We start from the raw sequence: 23,440 nt of genomic DNA, 5'->3' as shown, positions 1-23,440 counted from the left end.
TGACTGGATCTGGAATACATCATGCTCAGTTCCCAGTAAGGAAGGTAGCTAAGGGAGCTTTATCTTTTCCTTGGTGAATAAAATGATGAAGATCCTCGGTGTTATTGCTTGCCCACTGCAGTGCTCAAAATTGTCACACATTGTTCCAGTCAAGGATATATTTCTTACTCTCTGCCTCTCTCTGTGTGTGTCAAGAACAGACAAGCAGTGCAGTGAAGTTCTTACCTGAACTTAACAGGGACTATCCTGTGTGAGCTTCTCCAGCCATCTCTTAATGGAATTGGAAAAAACTGGAATCAAATTTCCATTCCATTTCCCAATAGATATGTGTCTTCTATAGCTGTAGAGATGCTTACATACTGGTGTTTTCTGTCCTTTGCAAAAGCTTGCACCAAATGATGTCCATCCCAATTCCCAGATTTGAAAGGACAAAAAGATATCCAAGCTGTCATGTTTTTGGGCTTGAATTTGAACCAGACCTTGCCTTTGTTTTGCATTAGCAGATGATGCACTCAGCAAACCTAAATGAGGTACATCCAGCCTAGAGTATCTAGATATAGCTAACATTTTTAAAATATGCTTCCTCTTAAAAGCATTTTATTTGTGTTAATGGAACTGAAGAAAGGATATGCAAGTTTCTTGGGACTGCTTGTTCATAGAAAGAAAATGCACTGACAAATCAGGAATTAGTTCACTTAGTATCTGCAAGGACCTCCTTTGTTATTGAGTAAGACAGAAATCTCTATTCTTCAAGCAAGGCCAGATAGGGAGGACAGAACTTAAGTGCTCTTTGGTCATAGTGGTCCTATAACAGCTTTTGGAGAAGAAGAAACACAGAATGTGACCTGGCCTCCTGACAGATAGGTAAAAAAGCCTTTCAAGTCATCCTTTCAAGTAACCACTGCCATAGTCCTGTACACAAAAAGAGACCAATGACCTCCCAAAAGTTTGCACCCATTACGGATTTGGTTAGCTACTGAGCTGGCATTCAGCTTTCTGGAAATACCATCCTATCTGCTCTCATTTCTCCAGGAAAACAAGTGAGGATGAATTTATTTTGTCTACTTTCATATTTGAGGGATGGAAGAAATTATTTTAAAAGGTGTGAGGAGCTTAATTTAAAGCTGTAAACTGAAGATCCTCAATTCTTCTCTTGTTAGGGTAAGAGATACCCTGCATATAAAGAATTCTTCTCCCACACCTGTAGGGAACAAAGGAAAGGTTCTTCCATTCCAGATAGAAAGACTGGAGAATTCTGAATTCCTTGAGAAAGAAGCCAATAATAAATCAGCTTGATCAAGACAGGAGATGCAGGTATTTCTTAATAACAGCAAATGGAATTATAAATTTCTCAGTGTATTTTCCAGCGTTAAAGGTATGACAATTGCATAGTAAATACAGACACACTGCCAGCTGTGAGGTAACAGCTCAAAGTAAAATCCCTCTGCCTTACAAAATCACAGAATAATTTGGGCTGGAAGGGAGCTTTAAAAGTCATCTGCCATAAGCCTGGACATCTTCAATTAGTCCAAGCTGCTCAGAGTCCAATCTGACCTTGAATGTTCCCAGGCATGGGGCATCTGCCACCTCTCTGGGCAACCCGTGTTCCAGCATTTCACCACCCTCATTTTGAAACACTTCTTTCTTGCATCTAATCTAAATAGATCCTCTTTTAGTTGAAAACCATTACCCCTTGTTCTATTGCAACATGCCCTGCTAAAAGATTTGCTCCCATCTTTCTCAGAAGACCCCTTTAAGTACTGGAAGGTGCTATGAGCTCTTCCTACAGCCTTCTCTTCTCCAGGCTGATCAACCCCAGCTCTCTCAGCCTTTCCTCACAGGAGAAGTGTTTTATTCTTCCAGTCATCTTTGTGGCCCTCCTCTGCACTCACTCCAACAGGTCCCTTTATGCAGTGTGAATATAATCCTGAGCGCAGAAGTTGGAAATGCAAGAATTTGCAAAGAGAAGTTTTATTTTTTTCCCATAATCTACACTGCCCCTTTTACCAATAAGACAGATTGTCAGCACATGAGTGTCATGTATCATATGAGCTTGATGCATACTACTCTTCCCTAGATTAATAGAGAATGAATAACAATGAATTTTTAAGCTGGACATAGTGTACATGATACACTGTTTGGCTCCAAGAAAAACCTTTTATTGGAAAAGAGGTTATAATTGCAGAACATTTGGGTCAGTTCAGGAAAGCAGAAAAAAAACCAGGAAAGGTACTTAAAAGTAATCTTGGAATCTTCAAGTAGGATTCAGGACATAGATTTGAGAAGGAGCGATTGCAAGAAAAAGACAAGTAAGCAGCATCCAAAAAACCTGGACAGAAACCAGTGAGAAGTTATCTTCAAATAAAGTGGTAACAAAAAGTATTTACATTTGCCCCATTTAATTTAAGAATTTTTATTTTTAAATATCAGCTCAAAATATATTCTTATATGTTTATAGAAAGAGATGTTTGTGAGCATTACCTCCAGGAATGTTTGTGCCCAGAGCCGGGACCTGATTTTTAGTGCAGCACTCTTTCCTCTTTCCAGCTGTCCCACAGTGCATGAAATTAAGACACACTTCACGTTTGTACAGTTCTGAGCAAAAAATAAAGGGAAGTCATACTTATGCTTTGAAAACAAAATCATTTTCAAATGCTACAAATAAACTTTTCCTTAAAGAGCTAAATAGTCTGACATCAGTAATTTCATCTGACGTATATGAGATACCCCATGAGTCAGTGTGATAACTCTAAACCACGGAGCAGATTCTTTTTTAATCACAAATGAATACAAACACCTACCTATAGTAAAGAAAATAAAAGTAATAATTTTTAACAGTATCTGCACTGAAGAACTCTTAAAATGTCCAGGCACTTGCCAATCCTTTGAAGGATGTGCTTTTTCCTCACCTATCAATCTTTTTATGATTTCAACACATTTTTTTGTTCTCTGTGCATTAAGTGTTTATTTATATTGCTAAATCTTCCCCCTTTTCTAACTCTCCTGGTTTTCCCACTGATATTTACATCATAGCAGCCAGAACATTTGCTGAGATTCACTGGTTGCTTTACTTGAGGCTTACTGTCTGTGAACCATTCCTGATGAGCAGTGATTCTGGCTCATACACAAGGCTGAAAGCAAAAGCCAAGCATTGCAACTCAAAACTATATACTCCTGAAGTCTGCCAAAAGAATGTCACACTAAAGGTTAAAAGCTGACTGGAAGCCACTGAAGAGAATGAGCAGAGTCTCATGGGGTAACCACAGGAATTATGTGGTTGTTTAGGGCATAAAAAGGAAAAATGATCTCATAAAAAATGATTAAATGTTTGTGGAAAAAATAAAAAAATTTGTATATACAAATGGGTTTTATCTGAAAAGTTTTGTTTGACTCAGGGGAAGGCTGAGGTTTTAATTGATTCCTATTTTTATAACAAAGCAGAGAATCCCTCCCATGACAGAAGGCCTTGTGACCTCAAAAGCAAAGCTAAGTTTTCACAAGTAAGTATATTCCCTAGTGAGAGTGAGAATACCCAATCTTCAGGAAATGAGATGGTGATGCATGGAACAGATCTGAAAACACCCTTAAGGAATCCTGTATCTTTATAGACAGATTTCCTCACATATCTCTGTCTTATTGGAGCAGAAGCTGTATGCTTAATTGCTGCTTTCTATATCTGACTGAAAGTGAAACTGTAAACCCTGGAACTTGCAACTATAAACTTTTTTTTTTTAATGAATATTTTAAAGTATCTGTTTATTTGGCTTTAAACATCCTCCAAACAGATTTATTTATTTTGCAGGAAGGAGAAGACTTGTTTTCATTAATCATAGTGGTCAAAAACACACATTAGCAAAACAAATCATTAGTATGCAAAAGTCTACTTTTGGCTGACATTCAGGACCTGAACACATATTTCTGTTTTTCTTAGTAATGCATTTAGCCTGTAGTGTAGTGTAGTTTTCAGAACAATGTAACATTGGAACTAATGGAAAAGAAACCAAATATTTAATCAACAGTATAAATAGAATAAGAGATTCTCAGAACATTTTGTCTCTCTGTGAAAATGCTTTGATGAAAATGAAAATAACTTAAAATTTCCAAAAAAATAAATTACAATTTTTAACAAAGAATTATCTTTGGCCAATCGGTCTTTTCCACAGCAACCTTCATTTTCCATGTATACCTCCAATGTGTCAAATTAAAAAAAAAAAATGCATCAGCAGTAACTAATGCTGAAGGCATTAGTGTTGGGACACCTTCTAACTGAACCAATGACATTGCTTTTCTATGCTCACCCTGGAAAAGCCTTTCTATATATCCAGTGGTAAACACTGCCCCCAGTCCTATCCTAATTTGTGCTGATCAAAAGCATGTTTTACTAGAAGAATGCTCATCAAAGTGCCAATTTTATATTACTGAGTACCCCACTAAATATGTTTGATCCATCTACATCAAGCAGCTGAAAATTCTCTGCTTCATATTTTAAGCTGCAAACACAATGCATACTTTAGAACTTTGTTAACCACTTCCAGTTGCTGCAGTCATTTTTATGTTGGGAGCCTATAAGCCTAGTCACTCAGAAAGATGACTGAAAATTAAGATATCACTGAATAATGGATTAAGTGTTCTGTGATATTGACAGGCAACGTCTTTGAACGTCCTGGCATTTTTCCTTCAGACCCAGTGGAATCAGATTCTGCCTAGGGTATTGGGTTGATGAAAGAATGGCACAGGAATCAACAGTGATTATTGCTTAAAATGGGTTAAACTGTGATTTTGTTCTTAATAACATTACAGTTTTCATTACTTTCAGATTCTATCTTCTTCCTGTTATAAAAATTGCCAAATTAATTTTCAGAAGCAATAATTATTCTCTTAGTCCAGAACACTTAAGTTTGTGAGGTTCTTTGCTTCCAAATTCTAGTGAGGTCAAGGAACTCAAGCACGAGTTTGCAGTAAACAGCTTAATAAGAGACTGGACAGCATGAAAGAAACTCTGCCCAAGGTTCATAAAAATAGATGGAAAGCACTGACTGTGAATCCCTTGACTGATCTCAAGGTCACTGTGTTTGCACATTGCCTTTAGGCAAAGGCAGCTGACACCTACAGGGCTGAAGTGTGCTAAGGATGGCACTTTGAATGCAGGAGTGGAAAAAAACATATGAAAATACAGCCAAGTCCAAATACTCAGGTCTGTCTAATCAGAACTATTTTCCCAGGACAGACAGCACTGCTATTGGTCCAGCATTATCTGGACTGTTAAAAATACAGTGTTGTGTCCCATTTGCCTTGCCTGTGGTACTTAGAGAGTCTCACCTTTCCCTGCACACTCCCAGTATACAGCTTTTAGATAGCTCACCAATATTTTTGCAGAGTTTTTCCTGTGAGGTTCTGCCACTGCAACATCCCTTTTCCTGATGTAATGAGAAATTGTGGAATTATATAAAAAAGCAGCAAGTTCAGGAGTGTCTTCTGGAACAGCAAACTGCAAAGAGAGAAATGGGAATGGTAATGACATACACATACAGTGATTCTAACAGATTTGTTCCTGTCTCAGAGGTCTTGGATTTTGGATTAACACTGTTTTTTCAATTGAACAGCACAATCATGAGAATACTTTGTCTTCAACTAGGAGCATGATGAGTAATAGCACAGGAAAATATTGTCCAGTTATAGGAATTACAGCAGACAACATTTTTCTCCACTTTTTACTGGTGTAAATTTCATTGTTTTACTTAATTTGTTAAGACTCTCAGGGGCAAATTCTGATATATATATAACAGGATAAATTCAGAGTTGTTGCACAGTAGTTTATTCCTTAGTTCAGATCAGAATCTGCCTAATAAAATATAATGATTTTACCAGTTTTAGGAAAAAAAGGAAGGCTGACTTCAAAAACCACAATTTTGGATCATATAACAAATATGTTGCAGATTCGTTTTGGTAACAGCTCAACTTTGTATGCAACAGCTTCTTCATTTTTAAGCTCACATTAAAATGCATTCTCTTCAGCTTTATATTTACAGATTTTTGTTCTCCAATTAAAAACTTCTTTTTGTTGGCAGTTTCTCTTTAATTTCTATACAGGGCATTTATGGCTCCTTTTATAAAGCCTCAACTCATGGAGCCAACTGCTACAGAAGTAAAGATAAATTTTAGTTAATGACAATCCAATAATGTAAAACCACAATAAAATATACATAGAAGTTTACAGTAAGATCTCAACAGGAACTCAACAAAACATAGCCAAAGCTATTCCTTAAGGACATCAGATTATAAAGTGCTACATCAGATCCTTCTTATCAGTTCCTTTAACCTCTGAACACAAAATATCTTAAACAAATTCCTAAAGAAAACATTTGTAATTGCAATAAATGTTGTAGCATTAAAGGAAAGAGAATAGCTATAAACATACAAAACCTCCCAAACACAAATGCTGGGTAGTACTAGATTTGGAGAAGTGGTGTAATTTATCTGATTAAAATTATAGTGTTATAAATAGAACATAAATATTTGACATTGTCTGAGATCTTCAGTCAAAAGCATCCTACAAAGTGAAAGATATTACAATTCATTAACAAATGAAACCTATGAAAAAAAAAAAGAATCCTCTTTTTTTCCTTTTTTTCTGCTGCTTCATGAGGTTAGCATTGTCTATTTGCAATAAGGGAACCCGTAAGTAGCTAGTAAATCTCTCCCTCTCAATGTGGCAACACGTGCAAACACGCCATCCAGAATTCTTTCACCAGCATATAGACTTCTTTAATGATGACAAATTAAAAAAACCCCACAATGTAGTAATGTGCCTGCAAAGAAGCCCTCAGGATATGGATATATATGTATATATGGATATATATGTAGATCCATTTGAATAGCAAAGGATTTTCATATTTACATTTTTCTTTTTTCATAGATCCTAGAGTGTTACCATCTTAGTGAATTGTAACAGCAAAGGTTCAAAAACAGCCCTCTGCAGTTAAGAGAAACACATGTGTCTCCTGCAACCATTTAAAAGCAGAATTTGTCCAGTGGCCTAAATGTCCAGGTTAAAGATATTTTATCCTTTTTGATCTGGTCACATGGAATTGCTCAACTGTATAACCTATCTCTATTACTATTTTATATGCCACATATTTGCCACACTGTCTTAGAGGATCACTCCCTCCCTTTCACTACAGTGGACTGTCTTGGTTTCCCCACCATGGAAAACCGTACTGCTTTCTTCTCCTGAGCAAGTTTCCAGACCTCTGCAGTTCCCCACTTCTCATTCCAATACCCTGTTCCACTTTTCTCATTTTCTAGCCAGGCAATAGCCTTTGCTGAATTGTGTAACTCCATCAGAAATGTTCTGGAAGAGGACTTTTTTGCACAATAATTATACACATTGTTTTATGTTACATACTTTATATTATATTATACTACATTGTACATATTTTAATATTATACATATTTATAAAAATACAATATATAGCATATGTTATATAATATGTAATATAAATATATTTTATCACTAGATTATACACAAAATTACACAAGAGCAATGCATTGGATGGTATTACTTTGTCCCAAGACCAAGCCCTAAACACAGTACTAACAGTATGAGGAGACTGCCTCTGGAAGGGGTTAGATCCTGCCACTCATGTTGGGGGATGTACCTTGTACATGTGGAGGAATTTGCTGTAATTTCACTGCTTCCCTGACAGAAGCTCCACTCGTGGTACTGCAGTGCCCAGCTACTGAGAATGTGCCATGTGTGTCTGAATATTCTACCACAGTGGCATTTATAGGTACAGGTTTCATAAAAATGCTTTTTGCCATCAGTCTGGGAGAAAAAAACAACTCATGAGGAATATTGTCTCAAGCCAGAAGGCAACCTAACTGAGCCCTCTTCTCATCAGAGCTGCCTTTAGGAAGAGCAAAAAGGAAGGAAGAATGGGGCATGCATACACAGTACACTCCTAATAACTTTCAGCTTCCGAATGTTTTCAGATCAGGGACTTCCTTATCTATATGAAGTTTGTGTTCATTTACTAATCTTCACTGGACTTCTCTTTTGGGCATTTGTTTACTTTCCTTTTAGATTCACATAAACTTTTAACCTTGACTACTTCCCTTTGGCCACAAATTCCAGACACCTGAGACCTGCCACCATGAACCATCACTTCCTTTTGCTTGTTTTGAATCTGGCTCTCCAGACTTCATTAGATGTTCCAGTTCCTGTGCAGGGAGAGGCAGAGAACAGTCAATCCACACCCACGCTCTTCCTGCCACTACTCATTTTGAGGATCATATTTGTGCATAGTCACCTCTTTTCTAGATTAAGTGTCCTAGTGTACTGAGTCCTGAGTTCTTCTGCATTGGAATTCATTCCGTATCTTTGATAAGTACTTTTGCTCCTTTTTCCACCTTTTTTAAGATTCATAAATTTATTATCCTTTCCCATCCCTCACTGTCTTTGTAGAAAGATAAGCTACAGAAAAGTTCCTAAACAAAAGTCTCCCCATGTGTGAATAGGTGTGACTTATCTTTGTGGACTAGACAACAAAGCTCAAATAAAACCTTTTTACAAGACAAGAAATTCAGCAGTGGGAAGAAATATACTATTTTGATTGAAACACAACAATCTGAGTAATTTCAAAGGGGAAGCGCCTCAGTGCCCTAAGAGAGGTAAGTTTGGATATCCAAGAGAAGGCAGGCATTTAATGTCCTTAGCCTTATTTGGAAATTTGAGCTAAGCATCCTGTTGTTTATATGAAACTTGAAGAAGCCTGTCTCTGTGTCCACTTGCCATCTGAAGCAATAGATAAGCATTACATATCTGAAACCTGATTTGTGTATTCATATTGTTCAATGTTTTTAAAAACTGAAATAAGAAAAGGATATTTAGTTTCTTGCCATAATAACTGTGCATCTAAAGCCATATTCTGCCACAACAGATGGATCATTATTAGAGAAAAATTTCTCACAAGCTTCACAAGAATTTAGTCTTTTTTATGTAACAGATGCAATCGTTATCAATAGAAGAAGGAAGAGCAAACTTCTTCAGAAAATAAAATAAATTAAATTAAAAAATATACATTGCCTGAAAATGTCTGTAAGAACTGTAGCAGAATTCTACCCAGCTTCTTCATTCACTCTTAAACAGAACACAGGATGGTGAACTGCTTCTCATGCGTTTGCAACCTGATCTGATCAGTGAGCTTGAGAAGCTAGGCTTGCAAGAACAAATGCAGCAAAGAAGCACCTCAGCTTCTTTCTCCTCACCACTTTTGAAAAAGAGGTGAAAAATTAGGTAGAAAAGATATGTAGAAAAAATTCCCTGTCTTCAATCTTGCTGTGCTTTGGGTATAAACTGGACAGACATTTTCTGTCACTCATTTGCTTTTTCTTTCTCTAAAGAAACTAAATAAAAGGGTGGAATTCCAACGCCTCTTTGGTTTCCCAAGTGAAACACAAAACTCTAGCCACGCTGTATTTGCTAGACATCAATTTTTCTTTACTCTTTTACAGTATGTATTGTAGTTGTCTGTTCAAGCTAAAGACTTGACTTGTAACTCAGGTTGTGAGCACTCCTCTTCACTAGAAAGCTATCTCCCCTTTCTTCCAATATACCAAACTCAAACCCATTCTGGTATGCATTTTTAGCGCTTGGAATGCAGCTCTCCCTGAAAGATGTTTAACAGGCTACTAGTTAAACTTGAGAAGTGTTGTTGTTTACTCCAGAAATGTCTGGAATCAGTCATGCTTAATAAATTGGATACCTTGTTTTTGATGGGGTAATATGTAGAGCTGTGTTTTGCTTAATCTTCTGACTGTGAGCCAAACTAAGCTCTTTTGAGGGGATCTGCCATCACAAACATAGATCTTAAAACAGGAAATTGTCCAAAAAGTCAGGGATTGGGTTAGGAAAGCTAAAGCCTCAAGACAATTAAATGCAGCCAGGGATGTTAAAAACAATATGAAAAGCTTCTATGGATACTCAGAGGTAGGTGAGGGAAAATATAAGTTCTCTCCAGAAGGAAATAGGAGACCTGGTTACCCAGCATGTTGAGAAGGCTGAGGTACTCAATGACTTTCTTCCCTCAGTCTTCACTGGCAAATGCTCCAGGCACACTGCCCAAATCACAGCAGGGAGATGAAGAACTGCCTGTTCTGAATCTGAAGGTGCACTTGTTCATGAGACTTGATGAGATGCATCCATGGGACCTGAGGAAACTGGCAGATGAACTGGCTAAGCCACTATCCATATCTGAAAAGTTGTGGCAGTCTGGTGAAGTTCTCACTGACTGGAAAAGGGGAAACATAACCCACATTTCTAAAAAGGGTGAAAAAGGAAAACCTGCAGAACTGCAGACCAGTCAGTCTCACTTCTCTGCCCAGCCCAATCATGGGGCAGATCTTCCTGGAAACTATGCTAAGGCACATGGAAAAAAAGCAGGTGATTGGTGACAGCCAAAATGGCTTCACCAGAGGCACATTGTGCCTGACAGATTTGGTGGCCTTCTATGGTGGGGTTACAGTGTTGGTGGATAAGGGAAGAACAACTGACATAATCTACTTGCACCTAGACAAAGCATCTGCCACTGTCCCAGATGACATCCCAGTCTCTGTGCTGGAAATACATGGATCTGACAGAGCACCCAGGGGATAATGAATGGGCTGTGTGATCCCACTCAAGGAACGGTGGTCAATGGCTTAATGTCCAGTTGGAGACCACTGACGTGTGGTGTTCCTCAGTGCTGGTACTGAGAGAGGGCCCTTTTTGACATCTCTGTTGGCATCGGCAGAGGGATTGAGCACACCCTTCTCCTCACATAAAGAGTACAAAAAATAAGTACGTACCGAGCAACACAACACTCACTTTAGAAATGTTATAGATTATCTATATCCTGCTTCTTACCCAGGAAAAGGATCTTGGACTGTTAAAATGTCACATTAAAGTTTCATTTATGTGAAACTTCCATTCCATGTGAAGTGTAGGCAAAAAAACCCCAATCAAAATGCAGAAAGTGATGGAAATAAAAGTACTTACCTTTATTTGCATTGTATTAATAGGAGAGCTTGTTTGACAGTGCAATGGTCCATGTGTCTGAATGTGAAGAATATAAAGAAGAAATTCCTCTCTACTGGACACAGGCCAACCAACATGGAGAACTGTACTGTTGATGGCACTTGGTCCTATATTGTGTAGCTGTTGAAGAAGTATAATCAGTACCTTCCAACGCAGGAAAAACAACAAAAAACATTGCAACCACCACTCAGATATTTTCAAATTCTTAGTGGACACAGCCTTAGAGTATTTAGGGAAGATTATTACAGATTATTAACATCACTTCATTGATGGAGAATCTGTGGCAGATAGGAGAGAAGAACCTCTTCACATTAGTCACAAAGCCAATGGCAAATCTGAGAACAGTCTTTTTTGTCTGAGTGTGTATCCAAAAAATCCACCACCTTTCCCATTTTTTTCCTACATATGAAGAGTTGAAATTATCTAAAAAAGTATCAAAAAATTCCAAGCCAAAACACACTAGCAAATGAACCCCACAGAAATATGAACAATGAACCTTAACAGATCATACTTGAAAGTAGTAGCCAAAAGTTCAGAATACAAAAGAATCACATTTCAGGGCACAAGAATAGAAGACAGAGCAGACCTTAAACTAGCTTCTTTGGTTAAGAATTATATTTTCAATATTCTCAATCTAGATTTTCTCAAAAGAAGTAAAGGAACAAGTTTGTCTAATTTAATATGCCAGGACATTATTTTTTTTTCTGGGGAAAATGTGCAAAAATAGAAATAATAGAAGTTTAGAAATCTAGGCTATTGAAATAGTTTCCTTATATCAGTTTACAGTTTGAAAATAACTGATGACAACAGGAGTCTGGACAAGTGTTGTCACTGGGCTTGAAGAGTTAAAGAAGTTGAACACCATGGACCTTTACACAAAGTTCCTAGAGATGTGAGAACTTTCTTTTTTTAAATTTGCAGAATTTTTGTGACTGATGACCTTTAGTTACAACTAAATAAAAAGCCCTTTCAATCTTACATCTTCTGGGAGATTGCTTGGTCTTTTGGATGGTCTTTTGGTCTTTTGCTGAGATAAACCATGTAAGTGTTTTCTTTAGTAACTGTAACTAATCACTGTAATTATTTTAATATCTTCGAAGTCACAAATACAGTTTCACAAACAACCCAAATGCTTGAGACAGGATGATTTGAAGTATTTTTCAGTTTAGAGAAATGTGTTAAGATGGAGAATTCACAAATGATAATTTGTATTTTACAGTTGTATTCACTACACTTTAGCATGTCATGCAAATTGTAATCTTACACTGCTGATTAAGCTCAGTTGCTTATATTTTCTTGAGTGCTAGTTTGTGAATTATAACCATATGTGAAGCCCCCTGTTTTACCCTCTAGAATAAAGGCTTTCCATCAGACTCTAAGGATGGCTTTTATTCCATGTAGTTCACCCAATGCCCTTTTTCTAAGCTGAACTCTTTTAACTGACAACTCCTCCATAGGAAAAAACCAACAAAAGTACAAGGTAAAAATATGTGTACTTCAAACATTAAGAGTTGTGTTTCAACAGAATATTTTCTGAGGTAACAAATTATATGTATGTCTGCATTATATTTTTCAGTTAGCTAAATGTCAAAGAAAACATTTTTTCCACTGCGCAGCATGTACAGCTTCTAATGAGAAGCTTGTCATTGATTATAAGGAACTTTTTAAGCACTGTTTTTAATTCTTGTCAAACAACCAAAATGTTTATAAATCCCTTAAATATCTAAGACAGACTCCTAACATAAACTAATATCCCCTCCACTCATATGAACAGATAATGGGGTTGTGAATTCCCAGATTAAATTTGGGTCGTGCTAAAGTCAGAGTATTTACATTTGTGGCTTTATCTAGCTACAGATACAGACAATAAATAAAATTCATCAGGAATTCAGTGGGGGCAGCGTGAGGTCCTGAGGCAATATACATAATTTTTACCTCATAGATGTGTTCTACTAAAGGACCAACTTCTTCTTCTTTTGTAGGTTCATCTTTGGGTTCCCAGTTGTGAAGTGGCAAAATAATTGTTGGGGGGTGAGACACTCTGTAATACACAAAACAGGTTAAAACAGTAACTGTTACCAGTGACTGATTGCACTCATTTTAGACCAAAATGATGACCACTATCTTTACCTGAATCCTCAAAGGCTTGTTATTTGGGCACATCAATTATAATTAGGTGAGGTGAATGCTACAATGCCTCCATAACATACTACCCAATCCTTGCAAATGACTGAGTATGAAGTGTCATACTTCCTGTGATGGATTGTCCTTTCCAAACAGTCCAGGGTGTAACTCTGTTTGGACAGAGGAATCCAATCTGTTGGGCATTTATATCATTCTCACTGATGAGATACTTGAATACATTATCCACAAAAGTAGAGTAAATAAATGTATTTTTTCTATTTCCATTTAAAGCTTGTAGGTGTTTAATGCAATGCATCTTTTTTCCCTAGAATACATTTTTAGATATTAACTGTTCTGATTGCAAATTTCTGTTATGTCTGCTATTATTCCTTTAAAAAACCTTGCAAAGTAGCCTATCTCATCTCACAGATGGGAAACAGAGCTCCTGTGACTTCCATGAAGTCATAATGGAAATTGGTGTACTGAGAAACAGAATTTAGGACTAGACTCTTTTAGAGGGCTCCAGGATTTCCAACTGCTTTGTGAACTAAGTGGCCATTGAAGCATTCCCTGGAATATTGTTGCAACTTGTAACACATAAATATAACATAAACAAAGGAAACTGTGACTTAATATTTGACATTCTTCCACCTGCTTTTTTATTTTTCCTTCTCTTCTGGATCTGACCTTAAGAAAGTAGTCTTCTGTTAACATTTTTATTCGAATCACAAACATTTTCTTTGCCATAAAAATTGGAATTTCATTGTACCGGTCCCATTCAGATGCCAACTAAACCTCACTCAGGTGTTCAGAAATTGAGAAATCATATCCCAACAATTTCTTTTAGCATGATAGGTCAGTTCTGGCACAGACATCCGTCACCTACAAGTACTGCATGCAGCTCTTGGTGCTAAAATGGTATTACCCTTTCTTTGCCAGTGTCAACTCTCACTCAGTTTTGCTGATTTATGGAGTCTTTAGCAGAAAGAAAATCCATAAAATTTCAGTGTTGGTTCTCTCAAAGCTGGAGTTTTGCTAACACAAAACTGTTACAAACCAATCATTAATTTTTAGAGGGTAAAATTTGAATAACATGATGGACTTCTAGGCACTGATGTTAATCATTTTGCAGTGGCCCTGCTGCAGATTTCCCCTTGAAGAAAAGACTGGATGGTTTTGTTGCAAATCCTGAAAAAATACTATTGGAAGGAGCAAACTGTTTTTGATTACAGCTCTTATGTCATATACAATGAATGAAATGTCAGAAAGAAAATTTTCTACAGTATACAGCTTCTCAAAGCAGCAAGAAATCCCAGAGAACAGCTTAATGCCATTCAGCTGAAAACAACTCTTTGTGAAATTTGGTGTATTCTGTAGTATCCTGCTATCCCTTAATACTTCCTCACACTTCAAAATGTCAGCAGTTTGTACTAACAAGTATGGAAGAAGACAAATTTACAAACCAACCCTAATAATAAAAGAAACTCAACATATTCATTAAAAAATGTAATTTCTGATTACGTACTTAGCCTAAGTTTCACAAATCATCTTGTTCCCAACATGAATTTTAATTATTCATTGCTTTTGGAGAATAGGACCTTCAGGGTGTTGTTACAAAAGCCAAGACACATAGACCCTTAATCTACCACAAAAAAAATCAGAAACTGTACAGGGACAAAAAGAAGCAGACATGAGGCTTCAAAACTCAGTGTTTTCTACTGCACTGGCAGGGAAGTATTCTTACCCATGGAATTACAAAATGCAAAGTATAAATTTAGACATTAAATTAAAATTATTGTAGCATATATAAGAACATTTATTTTAACAGAATTTACAGTTATTTTGAGGGCTTCTGCTATTGACACAAAAGTAGCAAAATTAGGTCAAAGAAAACAAATCCACTATTTTTTCCATTTTATTTTGCATTTAATTGAGAATATTTTTAACATCTGAATGATTTATTAGACAAGGATTTCTCCTAGACTTTTAGGTGACAATTATCATGAAACAAGAGTATTGAAAAAAATGATAAACAAAGTATGGCCCACAGAAAATGCTTATATGGGGATATAGAATTAAAATTCTGCCGGCTCCAAATCCTCTTAATCCAAATTACTACCTTCCTGAATCCCTCATTCCTCTAGTACTTCTACAGCAGTGGGAGATAACAATGACAATACTAAAACTCCTGTATTTTTGTAGATGAAAAAAGGTAAACCTTAGTTATCAAAGCAACTGCTTATTGAACTATCTAAGGAGTTATGTTAATTTTCTTTTAAAGGAGATATTGATAATTTCTTCCTTTTTGACAAAATAAGTATTTGCATGGTTCCATTGTGCAAGTATATCTGCATGTATGCATATGCACAATTCTATAAATATTTACTTTTCGTCAGTAAAATGTACAGTGCATCCAGTTCACTCTGTGGAATTCTCGGAAGAGAAGCAAAGAAACTAATGCAAGATATTTTCCAGTCCAAATGTGGACTCTCTTTTATTTTTATCTAGGAAATAGTGAGCAATTCCCTTGGAACTGCATGTTTTAGCATCTCTGAGTAATTAGCAAAATCTGTCAACAAAGCAGTTGGGAATGCTATAGCTAATAAGAGAACTAAAGTATTTAAGAGGAAAGAAACTGGAAGTAATTCAATTAAGTAATTCCTTTGTATTTATTAACCTGTTTCCTAGAACTGCAGGCAGCCATTCAAGCAACTTTTTCCACTTATCACCAAGCTCGTAAGAACTCAGGACTTTATGGTCTATCTATTTTTTTGTCTATCTATTTACATGTTACAGAAGTTTTCATTAAAAGGAGCACTCTGTGACACAGAAAAAGCATGATGATGGCAAAGTTTCCAAAGAGTCTGCAAAGAATAAAAAGTTTGTAATACGTTTTTATTAAAGTGAAGAGAGACTTCATTAAAAAAAAATAGAATCCACAGCACTGGAAGCAACCCTTACTGGGAAGTCCTGTGTATGTATCCATAACTGTTCCACTCCAAAACTCCAGACTGTCCTTAGCCTGGGTGTTCACCCATGGCAACACCCAGCAGCTTCAGGCTCCCAACACTTTCTCAAACATCTGTAGCCCATTAAATAACACTTTTGATTCTTTTTTCCTCAGCCTCTACTTCTGTATTACACCTTTTGTATTTTCACCTCTCTTTCTATCCAGCTCATTTCCTTAGATCACCACTAGCTACAGAGAATGAAATAATATTCTCACTTCTGTTCTTATTAAACATGTTGTATTTCAAGTGCTCCTTTTCAGAAATAAAATAATTAATATATATTCACACTGTCTTTGACTGCCAACTTTTTTTTTCCTCCTGACTAGTTTTAGGGTCTTCTTAACCTGGAATACACTTACAAAATATGATAAAAAATCGTTTAAAATCTCTCAGATTTAGACTGAATATTAGACCAGATTAGAGCAGACAGAGTGAATATTAGAGCAGAAAACATGTTCTCTCTGATCTGCAAAATTATTTGACTTATTGTTAGCACTAGGTAGTCATATTGTCTTGGAAGTGACAACAATACATACATTTTTATAAATTAAAAAACCCATAAATAAATACATTTTTATTTGTTTACATCTAAGGCAGCCCCTTGAGGTGCGTCACATGAGACCTCTACCCCTCTTGCATCAGCCAAGCCTCATGGCCTGCCTCTGGAAGTGAAACTGGGCCCTGTATCTCCTGTTCAACCCTTGCAGAGCTGATAATGGTTAAAGGTTTATTTGAGCTGTTATTTCATAAGAGGAGATATAGGAAATCTAATATGCCAGACAAAAAGCATTGGGGGTAATTATTTGCTTTAAAAAGACATCCTCCTGACTTCCTCCAGGATGCCAGAATAGGAGTCTAGTTCCAAGATTTTACAGGGCACTCTAACATTCTTATAAAATCTTAGAATCATTTAGGTTAGAAAACCCTTTAAAGATCATGGAGTCCAAGCATAAAACTAGTGCTGTCAAGCTCACTATTAAATCATGTTCCTCAGGGCCAGATCTACATGTCTTTTCAGTATCTCCCAGGAGAGTGATCGTACCACTTCCCTGAGGAGCCTCTTCCAGTGCTTGACAACTCCTTCTGTGAAGATTTTCCTAATATCTAAACTGAACCTCCCCTGGTGCCACTAGAGGCCATTCCATCTTGTCTTGTCACTTGTTATCTGGGAGAGGAGGCTGATTCCCACCATACACCATCTCCTTTCAGTTATTGTTAGAGAGAAATAAGGTTCCTGAGCCTCCTTTTCTCCAGGCTGAACACCTCCAGCTCCCTCAGCTGCTCCAGGCCCTTCAACAGCTTAGCTCCTCTTTGCTGGACTTGCTCCAGTACCTCAATGTGCTCCTTGTAGTGAGGGGCACAAACATGATGCCAGTATTCAAGGTATGGCCTCAGCAGAGGGCTGATCAATGCCTGCTGGCCACACTATGTCTGACAGAAGCCAGGGTGCCACTGGCCTTCTTGGCCACATAGGCACAGTGCTGGCTCATGTTCAGCTGGCAATTATGACCTAATTGCATTTTATAATTTCCAAAATTAATCTATGAAAACAGATACAGAAATTATCATCTTTGATTATACACTGTGCTTAATTTTGGTATACTTTGTGTCAGTGAACAGTTTATCATAACTCATTTCTTACTCATCCTTTCCCCAAAGGCCTCACTCTGCTCTCTATTAGCACATGCTTGCCATAATGTGTTTCACATTTCCAGCCATAAAAGCAGTAGATTCTGTTTGGTATTCAGCATTAAGGATCCAAGTGGTTGCACAAGAAGACCTACACATATGAGCAGGCATTTTATATTAGGAATATCCATGCACAATTTGAATGCCCAAATAAAATTACTGTTGTTACTACAATGTGAGATTCTTTAGGTTGCTGTCTTTGCACAGACACTCAATAAGTCTGTAGTAGCTCCATCCTGCAAGGCTTGTAGTGGTGAGACCCAGGTGTCCTGGATGGATAAGGCATTTGGGTTTATAATATTCCAAAAGATTTACTACGCGGGATTATCATATGCAGAGAGATTCTGTAAAAAGTAGTTATCACAATGAGTTGAAATAGTTGAATACTTACCCTCTGATCTGTACTTGAGCCACAGCACTGATATTGATATGGAGGTTCACTAAGTTGCTGGTGGGATTTATCTTGTTAGAACTAGAAAAAATAAGTAGAAGTATCAACAAAGGTTTTATATCAGAACTCTAGATTATTGTATCACTCAACACACAAGCCCCACTGGGCATATCACAAAATGTTTCCTATTGGCACCCTTCAGTCTTGTAGGACACTGGTATTTAAGTTGGATAATATTTGAGCTCATCACATACTTAGTAATATCTTCAACTCAAGCTTCCTTTAAAGAATCCTGTGATGATGAATAAGATGATACAAATTTATTTGGCTCAGAATATCTTGTACAACTTGGCTATCTGTACAGATAAAAGTATCTTAATAGAATAGAAGTTTGTTTTCATATATTGGAGGAAGGCAGTGTTAATGAACAAGACAGGCTTTGTTAGAATAAAATTTAATTCTGTGACTCTCCAAACTTGTGACTTTTACATGACGGAGTATTTGGGGAAAAAGAACCACAATCAACTGTTTCTTTAATTTTCTTATTTTCTTCCCTCCCCTATCCAGAGTGTTTACATTTTTAAAACCACTTAGTAGTGAAAACAGATCTCTGTGTTTAAAATCTAGAGCTATCACTCATCTTATTGTCTTTTGTGATTGTAAATCTTTAGTAATAAATGTAGTCTCTCTTACTTCAAAAGGCTACTCTTGTGATTATAGCCCATTCCTATAAAGAAAGGTTTGCAGGTTCAAATTCATGAAGATAGTGAAGGAATTGTAGACTTAGAATTTATCTAATTATGAGATTAACAACACTAAATTTGGATTTTTTTTTTTCAATCAGGTATGGTCTTCCTTGCTCCATGAACACCAAGTTTCTATTGCTGTCCCAGTTTGCTGGTATCACATCTGGGTAGCATCAGTCAATTGGAAACATTCAGAGGAGGTCAGCATTTCCAGTGACTGACTCCTGAGGAATAAAGAGCTTTGATCCAGGCTGTCTGGTTACAGATTGCTAAAATTAAAAGCAGCTCTAATTTGTTTGTAAACTAATGCAGATTCCCATCAAACATTATTTGAAGTTTTATGTAATCCTCTATAGTCATTGTTTTGAGTATAAATGTACAAAAATTGTTTAAAGTGTAAAAATTATACCACTATTTTGTTAGAATATGCTGCTCTCCAATTTGCTTACTTGCCCAATTTCCATAGAGTTAAAATACAGATTTTGATCATACATATCTGGTATTCAAACCTTGTTCATGCTTTATGGCATTTTTTCGAGAAGAAAATAGTTTAAATAGAAGTGCCAAGACATCTCTCTCTCTAAGAGGTACATAAGTGCATAGCAACATCCACTTCAGAAAAGGAATCAGATTTCAATACACTACTCAGCTTCTTGCTTGTTTCTTATAAGTAATGAACTCCGGTTTTGCAAACCAAAATACTTATTTTCTACTTGATGTTTTGAAGCAAATGAAAGTCCTCTCTTTTGAATAAATTAAAGTAGGACTCAAATTCTGATGTATTCTTGCCTCCATCTAGGCAATTTCCTCTTTTTGCTTCATGGAGTTCTGCTCCCTTTTTCTTTCAGCATTGTTTTACCTGCTCACTAAGAACATAGAAACACACAAACTGTCCCGCTGCTTGTAAATCAATGTACAAAGCAGTGAGTTTTAACTGTAGGGTACATTCCCTGTAAAAGAAATTTTACTCTTTATTTTTCCCTTTTTTGTTATTTTTTAAGTAGCTGTGTGCTCTTCAGCATTTTAATACGAGCTTGTAGCCCAACACATTTCCTTCCTTTACATTTTAGTGAATCACACTCATGGAGGAAACATGAGATGTTTTTGTCTCCTGAAGTTCAGCCTTATTCCTCAAGAAATTCTTGTCACTTTTCAAAAACTGTTATCTACGTTCAACTCTTATTACCTAGACAGATTTAATTACCCAAAAAGCTCTCGACCTCTCCAATTTCACAGTATGTAGTGACATGAGCCTTGGATAACTATTTAAAACTATTGCTTGCATTAAGAAATGAATAGTGGCATGGACAGGGGATCTACAACGTAAATGTTGTGTCTCTCTGCAGAGGAGCTCATGTCCAGGTTTGCATGGTCCCCAGCCAGATTCCAGGGCCAGATTTCAGGCTGACGCCTGACCAAGAGCCTAATGGACTTCTGTGGCATTGCTGTTCCCTTCCTGTGTTTCTGCATGTCTTTTCCTTTCAAGGGTTACATTATGGAGACATGACTTAAACATTTCAAATGTCTCAGTTATTTACCATAATGAACATGATCAAGGCCCTCATTAAAGGCCAGACATTAGCAATTAAGTCTCTGCATGTGGGGCAGAGAGGGCCCCATACTGCAGGGCGTGTTTGATGAGGACAGATGGAGCAGAAGCCATTCCACCTACTGAACAAGTCCCAGGTTTGTTTTTGCTGTTATCCCAACCCAGCCCACTCTCTGCTTTTTTGTCTCTGTGGAAGCAGCACTGCTCAGCATAAAACACAAGATTCCACAGTATTAACATGTGAGGCCCACAAATGGGGAGGAATCAAATGGAAAAATTACAAAGGTTCACCTGCACCAAACTGAAACAGTTCTCTCCATGCCAGTAAATCTGCTGAGCAGATTTTAGCTGCTTTCCATTTATTTTCTAAATTTTTGTGAAGAAGAAGCACGTCTGGTTTAATTCAGAGCATGATATGTTTATACATATTCACCTTTGTTACAAAGGTTTATATGTAACAAAATATTAATTAATTAATTTAATTGATTCTGAAGTACGAAATAAAGTTGAAATTTGGCAAATCTGCAGAAGATACTTAAAAAATAAGTTAACCTGAATTTTAAAGAAATACCTGAATAACCTGAATTTTAAATAAATAAGACTGATCTTCCTAACAGCTAATGAGGCTCCAACCTCAAAAATCCTCCTGACATAAACTACCATTGGAAAGCCCCTGAAATAATTACTGATATTCAAAAAGGACCTTATTATATAATAAACTTCATATGCCAATAGGAATTAATAATTTAAATGACCATGCTCTTGATAAAATATCTAACCTTTTTATTTGCAGTTCAAAATTGATGCTGAAATCTGCATTTTCAAAATGCTGCACAGAAAATCGAATGCCTGTGGAGAACTGAGAAAGAAACAAAACAACAGGTTACTAGAAACAGTTGGTCTCTCCAGATCAATAAAGCAGTACTGTTCAACATTGCATTTCACAGACTTATACTGGATACTGTTGCTTTTCAAAATTAGTATGAAATAACATCATCTAGTTGTTCTCAGGAAAAAATACCCTCCTGCCTCTGTATGTCACCAGATGGAAAACTTGGCTGGAGAGAGGAAAGATCAGAGGAACAGAGAAGCACACTCCCAAGAACACAGCAGTGGGCCCTTCTTCATCCAGAGAATCTTTGCTTTGCTTTGCCAAGCCAAGAGCAAACAACAGTTGTCTGGCAGCTCTCATCCCTGCCTCCATCCATGCACGCCTTTGTTCAGGTCTGCAGGGCTCCCTGCTCCCAGCATTGTCTCTGCACCTGGCAGCTCTGCACTGCCTGCTTCAGGTGTTGTGGGGCTCCTGAGGCTGAATTAGCAGCAGTTTCATTTATTTTAGTTTTGTTTTTTCTTTTCCACTGCATTTCTGTTAAGAGGAATACAGCTTCAAAGTCATATTTGCAGTTCAATTTGCCACAACTTGGAGTGGCACAACTCAACTTGAAGTGAATGACAGAGGAGAGAGTAAAACACATAGGTCCCAAAACTGAAGGAGGTAAAGTGTGGAAGTACTGGTGCTGCCTTCTATTTAAGCAGACCTGGCTTCCTCCCTTTGACAATTTCCATTTCCTTTGTAAGAAGAGCAGGGATAAGCAGATCAAGTTTATTCAGAAGAGAGAAGGGCTAACTAGAGAAGTAATACACAATAGCCTCTCATTGCACATATTTACAGCCCCAGTGTGTAAATGGCAGGTGAGTAACAGGAGATGCCATCTGTCCTCAATGTTCAATTAATGTTCAATGTTTAAATTATTGTTTTAAATTATTTCAACTGCATGTTTTAAATCTGGTAATTTTCAAAATGTGAATTTTTCAATTCCTACAAGTTCTCACTCCCCCTCTACCTTCCATCTGGCCTAATAGCAGAATTTTTTGCAGGATAACATGTACATTGTACTTGCATTTAAAAAAAAAAGGATGGTAAAACACAGATATATTCTCCATGTGGACAAACAATCTTTGTGAGAAATTCATCAAAAGGCGTCAGGAAATGAGGACATCATTTTCTCATTTCTGCCAATGTCTGACTAGATTGGGGGTGGGGGGAGAAGAAAAAAAGGTTGTCTGCTTGGCATAATTTCCTTAGACTATTTCAGGAAACCTTGTTAACAACAGGACAGGACACACAAATGTAGGGACTTAAATTCAACATCATTGAAGATGAGGAATTTTCCTCTGGGAATGTCATTTCATATGTTTAAGCAATTCCTTTTCCCCACCAATTCTTTTCATTCAATTCTCCTATTTCTTCATTTGCAGTGGTGCAACACAATCCATCACCAGAACAAAACTTACCTAACATGTTTCAACTACTTTCAGCTGACTTATGCTGAACCAATACTGTCATCATAAATTGAATGGTGAGTTCAAATCTTTGAATTCTAATTATCTTAATTTCATAGTTACAGTAGATCTCTCCTTTTTGAAGCAAAATCTTTCAGATGAAAAGACAGCACTCATTAAATTGCTCAAAAGTTGAATAGCTGACTTGAACTAAAGATGTAATTTTTCATTTTAATCTCACTTTTTGAAGATATTAGCAACTCTATTGATATTTCATTCACCTTTAAAAATATAATGACTTTTGTCCTTTAGACAAAAATTTCCAGATATTAAACTCACCATTTATCTTACTGTTTTTACTAACCAGTCTAAATAAATTTGTTTCCACTTATAGCAGAAAAAACATTTGATGAACCAAAGATAAAATTTTCATCAGACAGAGCAGACATGAACTGCAGTTCTGATGATCTATTACACCCCTGAGGCTTAATCCCCTATTTAATAGTGAAACACACTCCTACTGTACAACTCTAATAAGTTGCAGATGTTGTCTTTGTATAGTCGTATGACTTT

At 36.8% G+C, this 23,440-nt stretch overlaps 1 protein-coding gene across 3 annotated transcripts in view; it reads right to left on the bottom strand.

The window, feature by feature from the left end:
- Positions 1–23,440, bottom strand: part of ITGA8 (integrin subunit alpha 8) — a 113,047-nt gene that overhangs the window by 24,489 nt on the left and 65,118 nt on the right. For 2 of the 3 annotated variants that reach the window (XR_010356243.1, XM_064408889.1), the window contains exons 22-27: positions 21,364–21,443; positions 18,290–18,370; positions 13,010–13,115; positions 11,036–11,194; positions 5,363–5,488; positions 2,482–2,595 (exon numbers count right to left, since the gene is read on the bottom strand). Coding sequence is in view for 2 of the 3 variants with exons in the window: in XM_064408889.1 (XP_064264959.1) it covers positions 2,482–2,595; positions 5,363–5,488; positions 11,036–11,194; positions 13,010–13,115; positions 18,290–18,370; positions 21,364–21,443 (666 nt within the window). In the remaining variant the exon portion in view is untranslated. Of the gene's footprint in view, positions 1–2,481; positions 2,596–5,362; positions 5,489–7,558; positions 8,221–11,035; positions 11,195–13,009; positions 13,116–18,289; positions 18,371–21,363; positions 21,444–23,440 lie in introns of those variants that run through there. The other variant, XM_064408898.1, reaches the window with a different exon arrangement.

Source organism: Passer domesticus, chromosome 1 (assembly GCF_036417665.1).
Source record: "Passer domesticus isolate bPasDom1 chromosome 1, bPasDom1.hap1, whole genome shotgun sequence".
NCBI classification, from domain to species: Eukaryota; Metazoa; Chordata; class Aves; order Passeriformes; family Passeridae; genus Passer; species Passer domesticus.
The sequence above is the reverse complement of the archived record's forward strand: the minus strand, read 5'-3'. Positions and strand labels throughout refer to the sequence as shown.